Source organism: Salvia splendens, chromosome 1 (assembly GCF_004379255.2).
Source record: "Salvia splendens isolate huo1 chromosome 1, SspV2, whole genome shotgun sequence".
Classification (NCBI taxonomy): Eukaryota; Viridiplantae; Streptophyta; class Magnoliopsida; order Lamiales; family Lamiaceae; genus Salvia; species Salvia splendens.
In genome coordinates, this window is record NC_056032.1 from 2,013,851 (window position 1) to 2,035,547 (window position 21,697).

Here is a 21,697-nt window from a genome sequence, read left to right on the forward strand (position 1 = left end):
TGTGTAACAAACGGTTCTTTCCCCTACTTAAAGGTAGAATTACAATGTAATTTAGGTAATAGATCATTCTATTCTAGGACTATGTATTGCATATTAATTTCATATCAATTACATATCATCTTCCACTAATTACTTCTCTTCCTTTGGTAATTCTTGACTTTGGTGTATTTGACACTCCCCCTCAAGTTGAGCAATGGTATCTCCAATGCTTAACTTGGTCAATACTTCGTTAAAGACTTTCGGGTGAACCGCCTTGGTTAGTATGTCTGCAAGTTGCTCTTCCGAATGGACAAATGGGAACTCAATAATTCCTCCTTCCAATTTTTCTTTAATGAAGTGCCGATCAACTTCCACGTGCTTTGTTCTGTCATGTTGTACCGGATTTTCAGAGATGCTAATCGCAGCCTTGTTATCACAAAACAATTGGCTCTTTCGAGTAGGTGGGAAGCCAATTTCTGTAAGTAGCCTTCTTAGCCATAGGATTTCCATGAGTCCACTTTTCATTCCTCGAAACTCGGCCTCGGCACTGGATAAAGCCACCACTTTTTGTTTCTTACTCCTCCACGTAACCAAGTTTCCCCCTATGAAAGTGAAGTAGCCCCCTGTAGATTTCCTATCCACCAGATTACTTGCCCAGTCAGCATCAGTATATCCATCAATCTCCAGGTCTTCTCGTTTTGCTAGGAACACTCCATATCCTATAGTGCCTTTCAAGTAACGCACTATCCTTAAAGCGGCTTCCATGTGATTAGCTTGAGGTTTGTGCATGAACTGGCTTACGATGCCTACGGCATATGCAATGTCGGGTCTAGTATGTGAGAGATAGATGAGTTTTCCGACCAGCCGTTGGTACCTTTCTCGATCTGCGAGTTCCACTCCGTCTTCTAGCTTCAAACCATGGTTGGGAATCATTGGAGTGACAGCTGGCTTGCATTCGAGGAGACCAGTTTCAACTAGCAGGTCTAGAACATACTTTTTCTGCCTTAGGAATATTCCGTGTTTGGATCTCAACACTTCTATCCCCAAGAAGTACTTCAGTGCTCCTAAATCTTTCATCTCAAATTCCTTGAACAGATTTTCCTTCAACTTCTGGATTTCTTCTACATCATCTCCACTGATAATCATGTCATCAACATAAATAATCAGACATGTTACCTTGTTGTCTCTCCTTTTTGTGAAAAGTGTGTGGTCCAACTGGCTTTGTTGGTATCCGTGCTTGAACATGGCTTGGCAGAACCGGCCGAACCAGACCCGGGGAGACTGCTTCAACCCATACAAGGTTTTCCGCAGTCGACAGACTTCTCCTTCTCCAAATTCTCCGGCGAAGCCTGGTGGGACCTCCATGTATACTTCTTTATTTTGTTCTAGCTCTCCATGTAGGAACGCGTTCGTCACATCAAACTGGTATAGATTCCAGTCTTTGCACGCTGCTACAGATAGAGTGCTCGAACAGTCTCCATTTTAGCCACTGGGGAGAAAGTCTCTTCGTAATCCACTCCATATACTTGGGTGTATCCTTTTGCCACGAGTCTCGCCTTGTATCTCTCGATTGAACCATCTGCTCTTCTTTTTATGGTGAATATCCACCGACATCCAACTGACTTCTTTCCTTTTGGCAACGTACACTTCTCCCACGTGCCATTCTTGACTAGAGCATCTATTTCATTTTTCATAGCTTCTCTCCAGTGTTTGTGTTTGCTTGCCTCCTCAAAAGATTGTGGAATGTCTTCTTCCTCATATAGAGCAGTCTCGAAGGCCCGGGCCATTTCTGATAGGTGACTTTGCGCAGCACTAGATACTGCGTATTTTGCCTTCCTTCCCCTCCAGTCCGGTGAGTACCGTTGAGGAGGCACTCCTCTTGTTCTCCTTGGGGGCAACTCGTATGGATCCCTTTCACTACTTCCACTGGTTCCGCTTTCCTCATTATTTCCGCTATCAAGGTTAGTACTGTCCACAGGTATGTTATCAGAATCTGAACTGGTTACCTCAGGAATCGAAGGCGGGGTTGACTGTTGATTCATGTCACCTTGCTCGTCGCTCTGTATTATTGGATGTGATGGCCCGGCGGTGTTGCTAGCTTCCTCAGGTGGACCAATGTCTGTGACAGGACTTGGCTGTGACTCTCCCCCTGTCTGTGGTTCCCCCGATGGCTCTCCCCCTAATTGGTGGTTTTGTGTGTCCGCTAGCCAATCTAGGAGGTCATTCTTTGGACTATTGTCTGAAGGTTGTGTCTCCCCCTGACTACTAGATTGGGTGTAGAAGTATTCCCCTTCCACAAAATCACAGTTCATGGTGGTATGTATTCTACGGGTTTTTGGGTCATAGCATCGGTATCCCTTTTGATTTTTCCCATAGCCAAGGAAGACACATTTTAGGGCGCAGGGATCAAATTTGGAACGTTCATGTTTGGGAATGTGGACAAAGACCGAGCATCCGAAAACTTTGGGTTCAAGGGATAATGAGGATGGGATGTCGAAATGCTGGGAAAAAATATGTAAGGGAGTTTTGAAGCTAAGTATGCCAGTGGGTAGTCGATTTATAAGGTAGACAGCGGTTGCTATAGCTTCTGGCCAAAAGGATCTGGGTACTTTGGAGTCTATTAAGAGCGCCCTGGTGATTTCAAGGATGTAACGGTTTTTTCTTTCTGCTACCCCATTTTGCTCTGGATTGTAAGCACACGAGGTTTGGTGAACTAGGCCTCTTGTTCGAAAAAACTCTTGCATTTTATTGTTGACAAATTCCCCTCCATTGTCCGATCTAAGGGTCTGGATGGTGTATTTATACTGGGTTTGAATAAGGTTATAGAAATCGACAAACTTATCAAAAACTTCGTGTTTGTTTTTCAAAAAATAAATCCAGGTCATGCGGGAATAATCATCAATAAAGAGTACAAAATATCGAAAACCTTGGCCCCCAGTGATAGGAGCGGGACCCCAAACATCCGAGTGTACTAAAGCAAAAGGAGATTTTACTCTAGTATTGTTCAACTTGAAAGAATGTCTATGGTTTTTGGCTAGCACACAAGTATCACAATTAAAAGAGTTCAAGGATCTAGCTAATTTAGGAAAAAGAAGACGGAAATATCCCAAGGATGGGTGCCCTAACCTACGATGCCAAAGCCAAGCCTGCCTGTCTGTCGGTCCGGGAGTTAGCATCATTGCATCACTCTGTTGGGCTATCTCGTCCACATAATACAGTCCGCTTCGCTCAGTGCCACGCCCAACTATCGTCCCCGTCTTGATATCCTGTAACATGCAAAAACGAGGCTGCATTAGTAATTTGCAGTTTAGTTCTCTAGTCACATGACTAATGGACAATAGCTTATGAGATAAAGACGGAACAAAAAGGCAATTAGAGAGGCGCAGGGTTGGCGAAATATTTATTGTGCCTGCACCCATAACTCGGGCTAGGTCCCCACTGGCTGTTTGGACATAGGATTTTGGGGAATTGACAATAGATACAAAGTCTGGGGCTTCAAACGAAATGGTATCGGTTGCCCCACAGTCAAAAATCCAGTGTGTGTCTTTAGGGCCTGAATTAGACATAGAGGAGCAGGCTAAGGCTTCAAATGAGTTTCGGCAAGGTATGGTTGGCTGGAAGTCGGTATTTTTTAAAATCTGGGGTACAATGTGCAAAGTTTTTGCGACTGAGGGGTTACATCGAAAATTTTTGGAAGTGTGGGGTGTGTTTTTGGGTTTATTATGTCTGATGGGGCTGAAGTGTAATATATCGAAAGGTTTGGGTTTAATGGGTAGGCTTTTTCTGATCTGGGGTCAGTTTGGAATTTCTGGGATTTTGGGGGTTGAAAGTGGAGATATTTTGTGGGAGGGGGCTGAGTCGTGGTTTTCATTTGTATGGGGGTGGTCACACCAATTTGGGGAACCACCGCCGCTGCATACGTCTTTCTTCCTTCACATTCGAGAACCCTAGCCGCTTCTAATTTGTCATTCCCAATTGGAAACTGGCCGCCGGCCTTCCTCCTATCGGCTCCCTTGTCGGCGGTGGTTACTCGGTCCTCGCCGCTCGCCGACATTTTTCACCTTCCTCCTCTCGGCTCCCTTGCCGTAGGCGCTGCTTCATGCGACGGATGCTGCTGACTGGTGTTGCTTCTTCCGTCGCCGACGCTGCTGTGTGTGACGGGTGGAGCTGCTGCAGCCGACGCCGACTCTGCTTCTGCCGCCGCCGCTACATACGTCTTCTTCGGAGTAGGGAAATGAGAGTTTGCTGGTGCAGTCTCAAGCTTTATCTCGGGAGTTTCTTCAGCTTCTCGGTCAGTTCCGACAAGGGAGGAATTTTAGTTCTCATTTGTGCTTGCTTTATACAAATCAATTAGATTTGAGATTGTCTCGATCAATAGCTCGAGGGTGTATATTTGCCTGACCTCCATTCGAGGTTTTGTTTTTTTGATTTCCTGCTCTGATACCATCTTAACGATGGTAATCGAGAGTTAGGCGACTCATAGGGTAATTTAGAGTAGAAAAAAAAATGTTTGGAGAAGATGATTGTTATTGTATTGTTGTAATCTGTGTAACAAACGGTTCTTTCCCCTACTTAAAGGGAGAATTACAATGTAATTTAGGTAATAGATCATTCTATTCTAGGACTATGTATTGCATATTAATTTCATATCAATTACATATCATCTTCCACTAATTACTTCTCTTCCTTTGGTAATTCTTGACTTTGGTGTATTTGACAAAAGGATCCATTAGTTTGATTAAATTTGGGAGAAGAAAAACAGAGTTGATTTGAGATGAAAATTGGGGTGGAAATAGAGAGGATTTGAGAGGAATAGATGTGTGTTTGTGAGTGAAATGAGTATGAAATAGGAGTATTTATAGAGTAAATAAATTAAAAAAAAATAAAAAAAATTAAAAAACGGATACAAAAAAACGGTCATAATACCGTTGCAAATTTTTTATTTTTTTATTAAATTCGAATTTAAAAAAAAATTAATTATTGCGTCAAAAAACGAAACCCACTCGCGGGGCAGCGAGTGGGCTTCACGCGACGAATGGGAGGCCGCCACGTCGCCTCGGCGCGTGGCGGAACGGGTCGTGCCGCGTGCCGCGGCAACGACCCACGGCACGGCATAGGCACGGATCGGCGACGGTTCGGAGGCTGCAACGCTGGTCCTTGGCGGGACCGTTCCGGCGGCACGGCATCGGCACCGCAACGCTCCAGCGTTGCGGATGCCCTAATAACACTCGTGTCACCTCTTATTACAAATGGTTTTTGATTGGGTTGGATTGTAAACAGATGTCTTTTCACTTTAGAGCCACTGATTTGACAATGTCATTTACATTTCCAAAGAAACGAGAGTGAAAATATTGTAATGATTGAGTAGTCCAATCTATATTTATTATATATGATGATGTAGTTTAATGTATTTTATGTCAATTAGTTCGATCATTCTTGACATCTTGAATTCAAAAAAACTAGAGGTTTTGTATTTTATGTCAATTAGTTCGATCATTCTTGACATCTTGTGACATATTTGTAGTAACGGTATCTACAACAATGTCACTAGCATTGTCTCTCATGTTATATATTTATTGTTCCCCGTAACACTTTTGACCTCATCTCTTATTTAAAAAATAAGACATGCAACCTACTATTCCTTGTCTTAAACTTTCATGAATCCCATCTTTTATTTTTATTCAATTCTTATTTTAATCTACTCCAGTTATTTTAATTGAAAACTATGAACCCAAATCATTCTGAACACGTGCAATGAACTTACATTGTAGTACTAGTTGTTGTGGATCATGTTACTCGTGTTGGTAGCTATTAGAAATGAGTCACTCACCCCTAAAAGGGGTTATAAAAGGGAGGTTATCCACACTTATATAGGTGAGCTATGATCGTTACCAAGTCGATGTGGGACAAGAATTATGAATTTTAACAGTGGCCAAATTTATTTTGCAAAACATTATACATGACACTTTTTTATCTGCACCGTGTACCTCAGCCACCTCCGGTGGCATCACAACGCTCAAGCCGATGGCTCGTCGTTGCCTCCTTCGTTCCAATCGAACAAGCCTGGGCTCTTGGGTAAATAGGCCGATTCTTTTGGGCTCATCAATTCAATCCATGGTCAGTTAAATACTGACAATCACTTCGGACATGGATGGCCTATTAGAATGAAGATATGGGCTTTCAGCTAAGCCCAATACTTTTAAGAATTGCAACACTATCTAATGTCTTTTCCAAAATTCTTATAAAACAAATATACTCAACAGAAAATAACTAAAAATCCCGATTAATTCCAAATACATTCTTTTATATCAAAATCATCACTTTCACTAATATTGCCAATTAATTATGCAAAAAGACATAGTTAAACAATACTTGTTAAAATGTTGATTTCAAATGAAAAAAAATAGTTTTACACTATCTAACTTTTTTTAATTATTTTTTAGCGTGTAATACAATAATAGTACTACATTATTACGTAAGATTTTCTTTCAATTAGAGTCAAGTAATTTTCACGTGCTTCTAAAACTAATATGAGATCGGATAATTAATTTGATATAACCACATCAAATATTTTCTGATATAACCACTCTTATTTATACCCACCAAATTTAGTTTAATTTTACAAACGCCAATCAAGCTAGCGATCGTAACAAGTAATCTATACAACAATGTGTTCCTAACTGTGCTCCTTCTAATATGTATATAAAAAAATCATTATTTACATTATAGTATTTTGATTGACTTTTAATCAGTCTCATAGTTTTTAACTATAATTTTATTACAATTTGCAATTCACAATGAGTCTTGGAATATCTTATTCTATATGAAGATATTTGCATGCTTATAATCTTATAAAATAAGGTCGCACTGTATATCAACTTTACTTCAATTCAAAATTACTCAAAGTTCCGATCTCATATCAATGCTTTTTTTAAGAAATGATTAATTCTCCGTATTAGAGAATCTCACGTTTTATTTTTCAGTACAATAAAGAAAATTACTAAGGATGTCAACTAATATCAACAAGATATTGTTCTTTCGCAATCAGGTGAAAGGCTTAAAATTAAAGAATTATTAAATATGTTAGTTCCAGTCCTAAACAATGGAGTATTATGGTTTTTTATCATGTTTAATTACCTTATTAATCAGGTCATAACATGGTTGAATGTTAATTTTTGGCGGAACCTTTAAATATGGACAAAACATATATTGTCTAAGAACAAAAGTTAAAACTTAAAATTAGGACAAAAAAGTTTTTGGACAAATGTAACGAACCAATAATCGACGGATGTCTTAATATAATATACTCCAATTACTTATGATCATATACACAAAATCCAATCGACGGATGGTATTTAAATACTTCTTTATTTCATCATCGAAATAGTTATGGTGGTAGTAGTATATGAATAATATGATACAAATTTAAGGGTAAAATTAACAAAAATTGGAGAAAAGGCTAATATTTGTGGAAAAACTTAACAAAAAATGGAGAAAAGACTATTACCGAGTATATGTGAAATAGTAAGTAACAAAATGATAGAACATGATTTTTGTCCATTGATTATAAACTTAGCTAGGTAGAGTTTCATAACTTTATAAATGTGGTACTTAGAAATTGTAGTTCATTTATGATTATGATTTTGTGATTATTTGCAAAAATATCAAATTGCAGCAATGGGTATACAAGGAGAATGGTGAAAAGAGTTCTGAATTTATCAACTTAAAATAAAGCATTATTACGGATGTTATTGATTGAACTTGATGAAAAATTCAACTGATAGGAACCCAAGAATAGAACTCTCCCCAGTCTCTGATAACTAGAGCTCAACTTAATTAAGTTTTTGATGTAGAAGATTAGAACTCTCCCCAGTCTATGATAATTAGAGCTCAACTTAATTAAGTCTATTAACATTAATACACTTCATTAAATAAAATTAAAAATTGTAGTGCTATCTAGACCATATTACGAAATACTTCATCCGTCCCACAAACTTTGTCCCATTTTACTATTTTCGTCTATCCCACAAAGTTTGTCCTACTTAGAATCTTTTCAAAAATAGACATTAAATACACATCTTAATCACCTCAATGTGGAACCCTTATTCCACTAAGCACCTCCATATAACACAAAGTCAAACAATTTCTTAAAATTCACGTCGGATCAAATTGGGACAAATTTTGTGGGACGGGGGGAGTAATATGACTTTTCTCAGTTTAAAAGTACTATTTACCATATTTATACATACTTATGTACTAGGTGCAACTTTTCTTACCATATTTATAAGTACTAGGTGTAACTTTTTCTTACCACATTTATACACAGTATATAGTTTATTAAGTACTTCCACTACCATATACAGGGGGTAGCTAGCCTATGTCTGGATGTGGTCAATTGCCTCTCCTCACCCTCACTTATCCTTCTATATTTTGGTACAAATTTCCAAATATATATCAACTTCTTCACTAAATGCCCATTTATTAAAATTCATAAAATTACCATGGATATAATTTTGCCCCCTGTGGCATGATTTTCGGGTACGCCCCTGCTACCATATGATGGGAGAGCAAATTATCACTCAAAACTCAATATTTTTATTAGATTTTAAAATCTCAAAACTAATACGAACGTTCATAATTTAAGATGAAATTTATCCAACTAAATATATATAAATAAATAAATAAAATACTTAAATTCATTGTTTTAATTTTTAATTATTACTTGTAGTACTAAGTTAAAAATGAAAGAAAACACTAGGACAAGTAAACTGATAGTAGGCGTAAATGGTAATCTAGTGGCAGCACAAATATTAATACACTTCATTAAATAAAATTAAAAATTGTAGTGCTATCTAGACCATATTACGAAATACTTCATCCGTCCCACAAACTTTGTTCCATTTTACTATTTTCGTCTATCCCACAAAGTTTGTCCTACTTAGAATCTTTTCAAAAATAGACATTAAATACACATCTTAATCACCTCAATGTGGAACCCTTATTCCACTATATATCTCCATTTAACACAAAGTCAAACAATTTCGAAATTATGACTATTGCTCTCAATTTATGCATGACCGTGTGATTATAAAATGATGAGTTCAAGTCTCAGAAATTTCACAACATCAACACAAAGATAGAGAGATAATCAAGAGAGATGGCTACCGTAAGCTGCTTGAGTGATGTGAGGCCTCCAATGACCATTCATCAACCAAGCATTTGGGCTGATACTTTCACTAACTCTTCCTCTGACGAAAAGGTGTGCGTGCTTTTGTATAATTAAAATTTATGAACTAATCCATTTTACTAAAAAAGTGTGTTTGTTTTGAGCAGGAGCAACAAAAGTATGCAGATGCAATCGAACAATTGAAGGAAGAAGCAAGAGACATGTTAATGGCTGCAACTACTTCTCTCAACCAAATGATATTAATCGACACAATCGAGCTGCTAGGATTGGCCTATCTTTTTGAGACCGAAATCGAACACAAACTTCAACAAATCACACACGACAACCACCTTCTTCACCACTCCGATTTATTCACTACATCACTTGGATTTCGCTTGCTCAGGCAACACCGCCACCGCATTTCTTGCGGTATAATCTACTCCCTCTTAAACTATAGTATAAGGGTGTGTTATAGTATAGGGGTGTGTTATATTGCTAACTCCCTAAATTGCTAACTACAATTAAATGATAGGCATTAGATCACTAAATCAAGGTACAAGATCATTCATCCAGTTATAACCAACTTTTAAAAAATATCCCAAAACTTTAAATGATTATAACTATCTAAATTTATATTATTTTTCTACATAAATATATCAAATTAAAGATAATTTTATAAGGATTCTAACGAGGTCTCACTTGCATATGTTCCGATGTCAAAATTTGATTTTTTTTTGAATTTTTGTATTTTTGTATATAATGTCAATACAAAATTTGGTCATTCTTCTAATTTATTTAAATTTAAATAAAAATAAAAGGAAATTACACATGGCAATTTATAGACCACTAGATCTCTGAAAATCCTATGGACTTAAATTAGTTGTAGTTAGCAATTAAGAGATGAGTTAGCAATTGATCACACCCCTTATAGTATATACTCCCTCCGTCCCCAAAGAATATGCACTTTGGATTTGGTAATGTAAAATTGGTAAAGTAAGAGAGATGTAGAGAGAAAAAGTAATTAAAGTATTGTTAGTGGAAAATGTGTCACACGATAAAAGACTTTCTAAAATTATAAAGTGCATATTCTTGTGGGGCGGATTAAAAAGAAAATAGTGCATATTCTTGTGGGACGGAGGTGGTATATATTTAATTATCAAATTTAATTTTTTGAATGACTTAAGCAGATGTTTTCAACAAGTTTGTTAACAAGGATGGCATGTTCGGAGAAGGAGACGTTGAGGGAATGTTAAGCTTGTATGAAGCAGCTCATGTTCGATTTAACGACGAGAAAATACTACAAGAGGCTGCCGATTTTACAAGGCATTACTTGAGTAGTCGCGAAGCGGGGTTAGAGTCTCATCTCAAAGATAGAGTGAAGCGGGCTTTGAAGCGCCCTCTTCATAGAGATATTCCCATCGTCTACGCACGAATTTTCATCTCTATATATGAAAAAGATCCCTCAAGAAATGAGCTTCTTCTCAAACTAGCAAAACTTAACTTCAACTTTTTGCAGAATTTATACAGGAAAGAACTCTCCCAACTCTATAGGTATATAAGTATCGTTAGAAATCTTAATTATTTAATGATTAATTTGAGGAGTGCATATTTATTAATTATATCTTTCTTGGAAAAGGTGGTGGAATGAATTTGATCTGAAATCAAAATTACCATATGCAAGAGATAGAGTGGTGGAGGCCTATGTTTGGGGTGTTGGATACCATTATGAACCTCAATACTCTCATGTTCGAATGGGAATCGCCAAAGGCCTAAAAATCATTGGAATGATGGATGATACATATGATAATTATGCTACAATCAATCAAGCTCAGCTTTTTACTGAAATATTACACAAGTAATGATATTCAAATCTCTCTCCCTTCTAAACAATTAGTATTTGCCTAGTATAGTACTCCATGTCTACTTATAAATTGGGTTGCAGGTGGAATATGGGTGAGGTTGATCGACTTCCAGAATACATGAGAACTGTTTATCATTTTATTATGAGTACTTGCCAAGATTATGAACGCGACGCCCTCAAACTCGGGAAAGCCTTTGCAACTCCTTATTTCATAGAAACGGTTAGTACTATAGTTATTTTTTTAGTTATTTCTTGAACAAAATATTTGTATTATAATGAATGAATTAGGTGCAACAACTTGGAAGGGCTTACAATCAAGAGCTAAAGTGGGTTATGGAAAGAAAACTGCCTCCCTTTGAAGACTATGTTAAAAACTCTGAGATAACCAGCTGCATTTTTCTCTTGTTTGCTGCTATTAGTCCTGGTTTCATGTCTCTAACTCAAGAAACAATTGATTGGATGAAGAGTGAGCCCAAAATCGCGATATCGACTGGTATGCTCGGTAGATATTCGGACGATATAGGCTCTCATGATGTAAGTTACTTAAGATTAGATCTACTTCATAGTAGTATGTATTTTTATTTGTGGAGATTGAATTAATATTGGTGCAATATTTGATGAATGAATTTGAAGCGCGAGAGTAAAGGAGGGCAAGTGTTGACTGCGATCGACTGCTACATGAAACAACATGGCGTGACGAAGCAAGAGACGCTATCAGAGTTTGCACGACGAGTTGAGGAAGGATGGATGGATGTGAACAAGGAATGGGTCCAGACAGCGTTCGTGCCTCGAGAAATCGCCCTTCAATTTCTCAACTATGCTCGAATGTGCGATGCCACTTACAACAACAGTAATGGAGACGCGTATACAGATCCTGAAATGGCCAAGCCAACTGTTCGTGCTCTCTTTATCGATCCAATTCTCGTTTGAGTTACTAAGTTTATTTGGAGACGTCATGAGCTAGCTTGTATGGATTATAAATTGTACTCCTACTAAGGCAATGTATTGTACTATTAAATATTTTTGTCGTTTTGGGGCAAATTTGGAGCTTATAACTTCAACTTTAGCAAAAAAAAAAAAATACGTGTGAAAATATACAGTGAACAACAGTCGAATCAATAATATAATATACAATGTCTCGTCTCAACATACAGAGAATAAGCACTACTAAACGGGGGAAACTTAATCTCAAGCTTTTCTCTACATGGAATGGACAAAACCAAGACCACAATTTACCTAGATATCACCACACATCCCTATGCCAACTAAGACAAAGCCAGCAGAACTTCTTTTATCCACCCTCGCTGTCGAGCGCAAGCCAAGACGGGGTTGATCAAAAAGCTCCGTTGGCATCAAAATAAACACTTGACCAGAAGAAAGAAAAACCAAAGATGGGATCATCGTCCTTCCTGGAGATCTTCAGAAAATACGGCTGTTTTATTGATGTGATCAGTATCCAAGGCACTAAAGCCGGAGTAAGGACCAGAAGAAAAAATCGATGATGTTCCATCTGACTCGTAGGTAGTCAACGACTGCCTGAGATTGGGTGCAGTAGTGGATGCCGCTGCAGAATCTTGATACTCTGTGACTCGTTGCACCATCTTGAGAGACTGCACCACTTCCCCCATGGTAGGCCGTTGGCTAGCGTCTGGGGCCACACAAGCTGCCGCAATGGTGCACACTCGGAAGAGATCTTCCTTCGGATACTTGCCACTGAGTCTTGGATCAGCAAGTTCCTCCAATCGATCCTTCTCTCTTAATATTGGTCTAGCCTGTGAAAGAACAACATAAAACTGATTACTATCTATGGATCACGGGTTGAGCCTCCTGCAAAATAATGGTGTCCACGTGAAACATGTCGCTGAAATGGGGAAGATACATGGAGTGAGAAACTAACCCAGGTGACAAGGTTCTCCTGGCCGGAAGGCTGTGACATATCTACAGGTTTTCTTCCAGTCAACAACTCAAGAAGTACCACACCATAACTGTAAACATCACTCTTCACCAGTAGGTGCCCGGTCATAGCATATTCAGGGGCGACATACCTGTAAATTTTGGGAAGTCCCAAGTGTTAAGAGAATAATAAAATCATGCTTTGGAGAGAAAATGTTAGCGGATGACCAAAAGAAGGGACGACTAACCCAAAAGTTCCCATAACACGGGTTGAGAGGTAGTTTGCCCTGCCTTCAGGGGCCTGTTTCGCAAGGCCAAAATCTGAAACTTTAGCAAGAAAGTTGTTCTCTAGCAATATATTTGACGCCTTAAAATCTCTGTGAATGACGCAAGGTTGAGAGTCCTCATGCAAGTAAGCAAGTCCTCGGGCAGCATCAAGAGCAATTTTCATTCTTGTGTCCCAATCAAGAGGGCAGTTTAGTCCCAATGGCCCTGAACGGAACCACCTCAAAGATTAGCATGCTTGTCATTTCCGCATAGAGTGTTTTAAGTAAAAAACTTGAAAGATATATGAAAGATAATTGTCTATACCATGAAGCCAAGCCTCCAAACTGCCATTTGGAACAAGCTCGTAACAAAGTAGGTTCTGTGAGGAGTCACGGTTGTTGTAGTATCCGACAAGTTTCACCAAGTTACGGTGATGCAGCCTACTGAGCATCTCAACCTCAACCAAGAACTCTTTATCCCCTTGCTGTCCACCACTGCTTAGTCTCTTTATGGCAACAGCAGTTCCATCACTTAGTACACCCTTAAATACTCTCCCAAAGCCTCCCTCACCAAGAATATTAGTTGTCTCAAAGTTATTCGTAGCCTCTTTCAGTTCTTCATAGGTGAGAAACCGTGTGCTGGTTGGGTGGTGGTGAAGCAATCCAACTGCTGGACCTGTTCCCACAGTCCTTTGTTTTGCTATTTCAAAGGGAATAAGCACATGAAATCCATAATGAGAAGTGAACCCAATAGATCCATGATAGCAAAGTACCAAAAGCCAAAAAGTTAAACTAAGAGGTAAGAGATGTGGGTATTGGACAGCAAATGCTAGGAAGAGAAGAAAAGGCAGGAAAAAGAAAAGGCAGATGATGAGGATGTATTTTTCCTTTGAATGCAGCCAACCACACCTTAACCAACATAGCATCAGAACTGAATTGCCAAACTGTGGTTCATATCAGAGGGGCAGGTCAATTGTGCCATTCTAGAGGCAACACCATACATACTAAACAATATATCAATAATATAGAAGGAATTAAAACTGCAGATAAAAACACAACTTGATGCAACAATCTACATACCAGTTTCTTTGAAAGATTCAATATGCTTCCCTTGACGAGATACACAGAAGCAAAGCATAACCACAGTGAACACAGCAATTATCAGGATCGCAGCTCCAAGTCCAATTACAAGAATCAAACTTGGATGTTTAACTTTCTTTGAGGGGGAAACTGAAGCAGGACTTGATGGAAGGTTGGGCGGTGCTTCTGATGGAGCTGTGTCAGAATTTGGCGCTGTATAAAAGACAAAAATGGTTACTTCAGTCTCAATATAGCATATCCAGGAAGATGATGCCAGTTTACCGAAACAACTCAGGGTCAATTACTAAATATTAATCAGAAAATTGGCAAAAGTACACAAGTAACAAAGACAATGCAGTAACTATAAACAACCAATTTAATGCTAATATTTTAAATAATTTAAACTTGCCTAAAACAACAGAATAAGTTTTCCATTAAGGGCGGGGTGGGAATTTTTTTTTGGGGGGGGGGGGGGGGATCCGGAAACTAGTGGAAAAGCATAGGCTGACTTGTTAATTGTTATTAACCATGTAAGAGATTCACGATCAAAATGACATTGTTGAAATAGATCTTTAACTTGCACCTAAAAAAAATATACCTAGAGGCAGTAAGGGCGGCTTGAACCAGGTTATGTTGAGAAGCTTATAGTCACTCACCAATGCAGGATCAAGACGGATTCCATGCGTTGACAGTGAAGAGTTTATTCCTGCAGCTTCTTTGGAAGAAAAACTCAAACCCGTATGTGGGGTAATATCCATTGATATATTAAGACCAGATATTCCAACAATATAAAAGTTAATGAGCTCAATCTGTGACACTCTTAGACCAAGCTGCGAAGCAAACTGTTCAAGAAAAAGATTCCATTTTGGATGGGATGAAACATTCAAGAGGAGAATTTCAAGCTTTATTGGATACACACAATGGCAGCCCTGGCTCTCACGTTTGAGTACCATGTCTGGTCCACAACAACCTGCCAATGGAAACAAACACCTCATTAGAAATGTCAAAACTAAAAATGTGAGGATGAGTTTGTTAAAAATGACACTATATTGTTCGGGTAGAGAATAGATTTAATAGAATAAAAATCTTACTAGAAAGGCTAGGAGATAATGGAGGCTGAGATAAACCAGCAGGCATAGTGCTAGGTTCAGGTTGAGGTGGCGCAATATCGGAAGCATGTGGAGGCAGATTGCTCGGAGGAGCTGATCCACTCTTCTCCATTGAAGGTCTGGACAAACCGGAGCTAGAAGGAGGAGTAGAAATCTCAAAATGGCCAAAATTAGGAGGTTGAGCAGGTGCACCATGAGGGCTCAAACGATTACGGTGATGTTTGGGTGACGAAAGCAGATTGTTGTCTGGTAGAGGCAGTTCTGCCATTGCAGTGGCATCAAAAAACGTGGTAGCCGGTGATAAAGCTTCTCTTTTCAACATTTTGTGGCGTACACTAGCATCAGTGAAGGATAATAAACAACAGAAAAGAAGCAACTGTTTTAGGAGACACCAACGACAACGAGCCTCCAAAAGCAACCCTGCAACACACATTGCAAATAAAGCACACACCATAGGGCTTTCAGCAACAACGCATTCAATTCCATATATTTGGGGTCAAAATACCATTTCAAAGAATTTAACACCACTGTGCCAATCCGAAACCACATAACGAAAATGAGACCAAAGCTTCAGCTCTAGATCCCTCTTTCGCTAACAATCATACATCTTAGACATAAACTGAACTATAATCACTCTTTCTCCTCGAAAGAAAAGAATCACTGATATACATACTGTATCAGCAACACACATTAAATCAATTGAAATAGTGATTAATCGAATATAAGCAAACAACATAAAATCTATCACACGCCTCCAAAATCACTCAAAATTTTCCTATTCTAATTGCATTTACGAAAATGACATGCCATTAATAGAATGAAAAAATACGATAAATCCGTAAAATGCATAAGAATCCCCAAAAACAACACAAAATACAGCATATCTAACATCCTCGCACTAGATACTCACCACTTCCCCGGACGGAAAACCGCAAATTATCAAACTGCAACATCACCGACAAAATCCGAACCGCTCAGATCTACAAAACCAGAGTCAAACTACGAGCAAAATCCGCAGCCTCCGCCCACCGAGTGAACATCGAACAGCCGAGAAGCTCGCCACAAACTCAGTACGAACTCGTAACTCAGTGAGCTCCCCATCCTTGGCCTCCAAACACACGAAACCGGTGAAAAGGTAAAGACGGAGACAGAGAGTGGAAGGGAATACTAGAGAGAGAAAATCGGAGAATAATTCGAGTATGTGTAATGATTGTGGCGCGCGTGTATCTTCCGTCGGCTTCACTCAGATATGAGTAGTAAAAAATCTGTTGAGGATGAGCGCACGGTAAGGTGGAACTCCGATACGATACGAGTAGTATGGTAGTGGTGTAATATTATATTTATCTAACGTGCGCTTTTGACGGAAGATCGTCTTCGTCAAACAGTGGACGTCAGTCACGTCAGATTGATTGCTTGCTGCCGAGGCCCACCGTTAGTAACGGTGGTCCCCTAATTCGGACAGAGCCGTTAGATGGGCGTTAAAGTGGTTTATTAAAAATTGGATTTTAATTTTTATGCATTATCTATTACTAGTGAATATTAATTTAGTAGTAATATGTTTTTATATTTTGGGATTTTTTTTTATGAATTAGATAAAATTGAATTTTATTATGTCATTCATTTAGTACTAATATGTTTAATATGGGAGAAGAAAATTAGTTATGGTTCATGAATTTTGGTCTTCATTTGATAATACTAATCTCGGGCAATCTCAAATTAATTGAATTTTGAATTATATTGGGACAATTTAATCAATAGCAGCTTAACTCTACAAAGTATCTTAATCAATAGCAGCTTAACACTACAATTTAATCAATAGCAGCTTAATATGGGAGTACGGAATTATAAATTCAAAATGGGTTCGAATAATTGAACTTTGTAATTAGTGGTATTATTGTATGAATTTGAGATGATGATATTAATACGTAGCAAATTAGTAATTTTTAATCGTGTTTCTATACAGGTTTCATGGGAAGTGTCAAGAGAGAGCCCACAAATTGTTATAGTTATCATCTCTAGATTAGCCCATGAAATTTCGATATGGGCCTAAGATTACAAGTTTGAATTTCACGGATGTATTATTATATGTATTACTACTACTTTGCAAATTTAAAGAGTCACGTCTAACAATATACAACCTTTTTGCCATAATGATTAAAGCAAACTCCAACAAAAAAATAAAAGTAGAAACAAACTAAAATTTGTAATTGCACGAAAACGAATATCATGTCATTCAAACAATGTGAAAGTTAATTTACAATTTACATCCTAGTAGTAGGGTTCCTTGGGTGACTGTTGTTTCCTCCGGCAGTGGCAGCAGCAGTGCTCGTGGTGGAATTGGCGTTGGCGTTGGCGTTGAGAGCATTCATCCCTAGAGTATTCTTGACCACCTCCGCCGCCCCTTGCGCCATGTTAGCAGCGCCCACCGCCGCTCCCTTAGCCATGTTGGCGGCGGTTTGTGCCGCGTCCTTAGCTTGTGTTAAACCCCTGGCTGCTGCACCACCGCCTTCTACTCGCCGTGCCGCCCGCTCCCCTCTGCTCAACCAGCAGCTCCAGCCGGCCAGTCACCGTCGAAGGTACTTATTCATTTTCTCATCGCTAAATTTGAAGCTTATGACTGTGATTCTTTTGGGATTTGGAAAAGTAAATGTTACCATGATGAAAATATGAATGCCTGAATTTATTTTGAATATGTAAATTCGGTGCTTGCATTATTTCAACTATTCATGCTTAATAGTAGTTAAGTATCTACTCTCTGGATTATACTTTGTCATCGCTGATTTGTGTTTGAGATAAATTTGGGCCAATATTTTTGTAGAGTATCACACAATCTTATCTGAACTATGCTATCAATTTAACACCAAACTAGAAAAAATGAATATTTAACACAATCTTATCTGAATTAGGCATTATGACGAGTTGAAATATTGTCTCACCCCAATCTGTCAAACCAAATGAGCACCTCTCATTAGAAGTTATACTTTCAGTTTCAATCCTTCAATTGCTTATACTGAAAGAGCCAAGGATTGATTAATGCGGAATGGATGCAAAACGTGTGCTGGGAAACAATGACATTGATGATGTCCGTTGGCTATGTTCTTTAACCGACTCTGAACTTGTAAGCTTCGTGTTTGTTATGAAAAATTTCTTTATTCTGAATGATTTTGTCCATGCAAGAATTTTGTTGTATATGGTGTTCCAAATCATGTTATTTTCTTGCTCTAGGATCTGTTAGTTAGCTTAAAGAATATGGTAAAGATGTGAGCTGATAAAATTGGCCATGGAGCTTTGGCAAAGAAGTTCAACTTACATATGTTGTGGGCCTTCAGTACGTTGTTGCTTACCATGCTTCATTGTTATGCAATCCTGATATCTTATGTACTTCAATTTTCATCTTATTGTTTTGGAATGAGATTATGATTGGCCTAACACCAAATTTGAAAATTTGTTCTATGTTGTATTTAGAAGTCTAATCTGTATTATAGTGTTTACTGCTTCTGCGCCTCAAAACTGATACTCTAGTTGGGTTTTGGGAGTGTTGGTATCCAGATTCTATGCTAGCTGTTTCTTTTGTCGATTGGTAGATGTTATAGTCGGAAAATTTGCAAAATCTGACTTATTTTAGGTAGGAAATTTTGTTGGAAAACATTGAGGGATAAATGCTTTTGGAAACAAGACTCCAAGACTCCAAATGCTACATAACATTGTAGGGGAAAGGTGCTTCCATCTTTTTTATACAAAGGGAGAATTGACCTTGAATTCCAAGTTCAAGAGCTTGCAGTGTTTAGGATCTCCCCTCTGTGGCTTTATGTCATTTAAGTAGGCAAAAGTGGTAAATTTGTCCACTCGAAGGATATTTTGTCCTTTTCAGAGCACTTCATTCTCTGTGTTTATCTGCTTTTGGTGCTTTATTTTTGGCTTTCATGATTATTGTGTCCCCAACTAGAAGATAGCTCAAGTGGCACAGATCGTCCATCAGGTTATTTTGCAATTGGTCTTATCAAGTTATCCAATGAGCCAAACGAATGAGTCATGACATTTCCTTTTGATTCTTTTAAGAGGATCAATAATAGTTCCTATTTACCTCCAAGATGACTCAAACCCCGACGTATAGGGTGGAAGAGAAGCATCTTACCAACTGAGTTTTGCTTCACCGTTGACATTTCCTTTTGAATTGATATGTGAGAACACATCAATACAATGAAATTGTTAACATCTTTGTTTGTTCCTTCTTTCGTAATGTGTCATTTCTTGATGTTTGACTGATTTTGATCAGTCCCAGGCAATGGATAAATATCTTTTGTTGTATCCTAAGACCTTATGATCCTTCAGAATTATATAAACAAAAATATTGTTGTAACTTTTGTTTCCACGGTAACTCTTGAGCCTTATTGTATGGTTGTAAAAAGCAATCTGATTAATCCCTCTATGTGAATAGAACAATTTTGTATCTGATGGAAATCATGGTTTACATGAATCTGATGTGATTTTCAAAAATGTCGATTTTTTATTTTGTATTTTGGGAACTGGTGGAAAGATCGCTCTCATTTTTTCCTTTGAAGTATGCACTTATATCTTTTTTCCAATTGTACTTTTCCTCCTCTTTCAGCCAGTAATTTGAATGTCATATTTTGATTGGTTCAATTCAGTTATTTTTTTATTCTTTTCTGTTGCTAGTTTTGTTAAGCACGCTTTCTTAAAATTCAGGTGTCATCTTTATGGAACATTTGAAAGGACAGCTTATAGATGTGCCAGTGGCTTCCAGTAACTTGTTCAAACAAAACGTCAGTGGTAGTTTTGCTAGAATGACTGATGAAGATTTATATCCATATGTGTGTTCTAATAGGAGGAAAAGAGTTTTTGGCATGTAATTGTAAGTAAATCCTTTAGTCTTCTGCTAGTGCTACATGAATGTTGTGAGTAATTACATTGTTTTCTGCTACAATATAAGTTTGCTTCAACCCATACATAATAAAGAGAATCTTGTTTCCGGACCACTCTTCTTAGAACACAGCTCTTTATATTGGTTCATCTTCCCGCTCCTCTGTACCACTGCAGAGGTTTTCTTCTCCTCTTATTGGTTTATTCAGACTGGAGCAACTACTTTTTGTTTATTATCAACATCCATGTATCTCTACTATATTCCAAGTTCCAACTCATCTTCCTATTTTTTGTGAAAAGCTGGAATTAGGAAACAGAAGAAAGGGATGAGAAAATGCTCTTTGTTCACATAAAAGCCACATACTGGTTTTTCAGCTGCAATTTTTTCCATTGAAGTGTCAAACAGTCTTTGTGATATTGATGGGATAAAGCGTTCATATGTTTTTTTGCAGAAGTAAGGTGCCGAAACCAGCAAGGTTGAGAGGGTGGACTCATGTTTTACCAGTACAAATCCTAGTCTTGTAAAACTCACTTCCTAGCATACCTATGTGCTCGCCCATGGATTTACCAGACCCATCCGTTTCTTCCAATTTTTGTTTTGGTTGTTTGCAATTTCTTATTCATGCCTTTTGTGAGTCTACTGTCCTTATTTTTGTGTCGATCTATTATTTTACCACTGACTGGCTCAATACCTAATTATTATCTGCACAATTTATCTGTTATAGGCTTTTTCAGGATAAGCATCCCTCCCAAAAGCAAAAAAACTAGCAACTGAAGTTTCAAAGAGACTTGTAGTACAATCTCCTCACACTCTTTAACGTCCATCACCAGTTTTGAGCTCATTGTTCACGGGTTTCTTCTCCATCTTGTAAGTGACTTACCTCCTTTAAGAAGCTCTATTGATTGAAGGAAAAGGAACGGAGCAAACTACATGCTATGTACTCCATGTTTTAGCTTAGATATTTCTGCTTGAAATCACAGTCGTGCCTGTATAGGTTATATTCTTGTCCAAAATTTTCAAACAAAGTGATTTTTTTAGGGAACAAAGTAAGTGTCAGAAACATTGTTCTCTGATAAATTCAGTTTATTTACGCGAATTTTTATCGCTTGCTATTTCTTAAAGTACTTTTGAATTGTTTCAGTGTAACTTCATTTATTTACAATGTTATGCTTCATTTTCTACTATGTCCCATTACTTTATCATAATTAGCCATTCCCATCATCAAATATGTGGATCTAATTTGATCAACATATTATCTGTATCTCAAAAAATTCGATGCTAGTTAATCTTATGAAATCTGGTTTGACAGCCCAACTACTTCCACCGTGTATTACAGGCTTACAGCTTGATACACAGACAAAGTATGTTGGAGGATCCTTGAAATTAGCCATAATCTGTCCCCATGCATCTTCACCTCATACTTACACACCCAAACAAAACACACATATTTCCATGTTTGTT

The 21,697-nt window shown here is 38.0% G+C and overlaps 2 protein-coding genes and 1 long non-coding RNA gene across 6 annotated transcripts; 2 read left to right on the forward strand and 1 right to left on the reverse strand.

The window, feature by feature from the left end:
• The first annotated feature begins 9,110 nt into the window (after window positions 1-9,110).
• LOC121807564 (gamma-cadinene synthase-like) lies at window positions 9,111-12,030 on the forward strand. 2 transcript variants are annotated; one of them, XM_042207831.1, is made up of 7 exons: window positions 9,111-9,238; window positions 9,313-9,574; window positions 10,333-10,696; window positions 10,782-11,000; window positions 11,088-11,226; window positions 11,295-11,540; window positions 11,640-12,030. In XM_042207831.1, the coding sequence occupies exons 1-7, from the start codon at window positions 9,137-9,139 to the stop codon at window positions 11,934-11,936; spliced, it is 1,629 nt and encodes a 542-aa protein (XP_042063765.1). In that variant the 5' UTR covers window positions 9,111-9,136; the 3' UTR covers window positions 11,937-12,030. The 2 variants fall into 2 exon arrangements, with proteins under 2 accessions (XP_042063765.1, XP_042063774.1); XM_042207840.1 differs by having other exon boundaries at window positions 11,472-11,540.
• A 71-nt stretch (window positions 12,031-12,101) lies between these two features.
• Window positions 12,102-16,671, reverse strand: LOC121807554 (proline-rich receptor-like protein kinase PERK3). Its single transcript, XM_042207820.1, has 8 exons — window positions 16,265-16,671; window positions 15,337-15,774; window positions 14,844-15,215; window positions 14,246-14,458; window positions 13,491-13,865; window positions 13,148-13,391; window positions 12,904-13,051; window positions 12,102-12,778 (listed from the first exon to the last, which is right to left on the reverse strand). Exons 1-8 carry the CDS (start codon window positions 16,305-16,307, stop codon window positions 12,404-12,406), a joined length of 2,208 nt encoding a protein of 735 aa, XP_042063754.1. The 5' UTR covers window positions 16,308-16,671; the 3' UTR covers window positions 12,102-12,403.
• An 888-nt stretch (window positions 16,672-17,559) lies between these two features.
• LOC121793673 lies at window positions 17,560-21,350 on the forward strand. Of its 3 annotated transcripts, XR_006049142.1 has the most exons (6): window positions 17,560-17,930; window positions 18,342-18,472; window positions 18,580-18,682; window positions 20,062-20,227; window positions 20,688-20,866; window positions 20,961-21,350. It is a non-coding gene; the product is annotated as an uncharacterized LOC121793673 (long non-coding RNA). The 3 variants fall into 3 exon arrangements; XR_006049143.1 differs by lacking the exon at window positions 18,580-18,682 and having other exon boundaries at window positions 18,261-18,472; XR_006049140.1 differs by lacking the exon at window positions 18,580-18,682.
• Window positions 21,351-21,697: the final 347 nt, after the last annotated feature.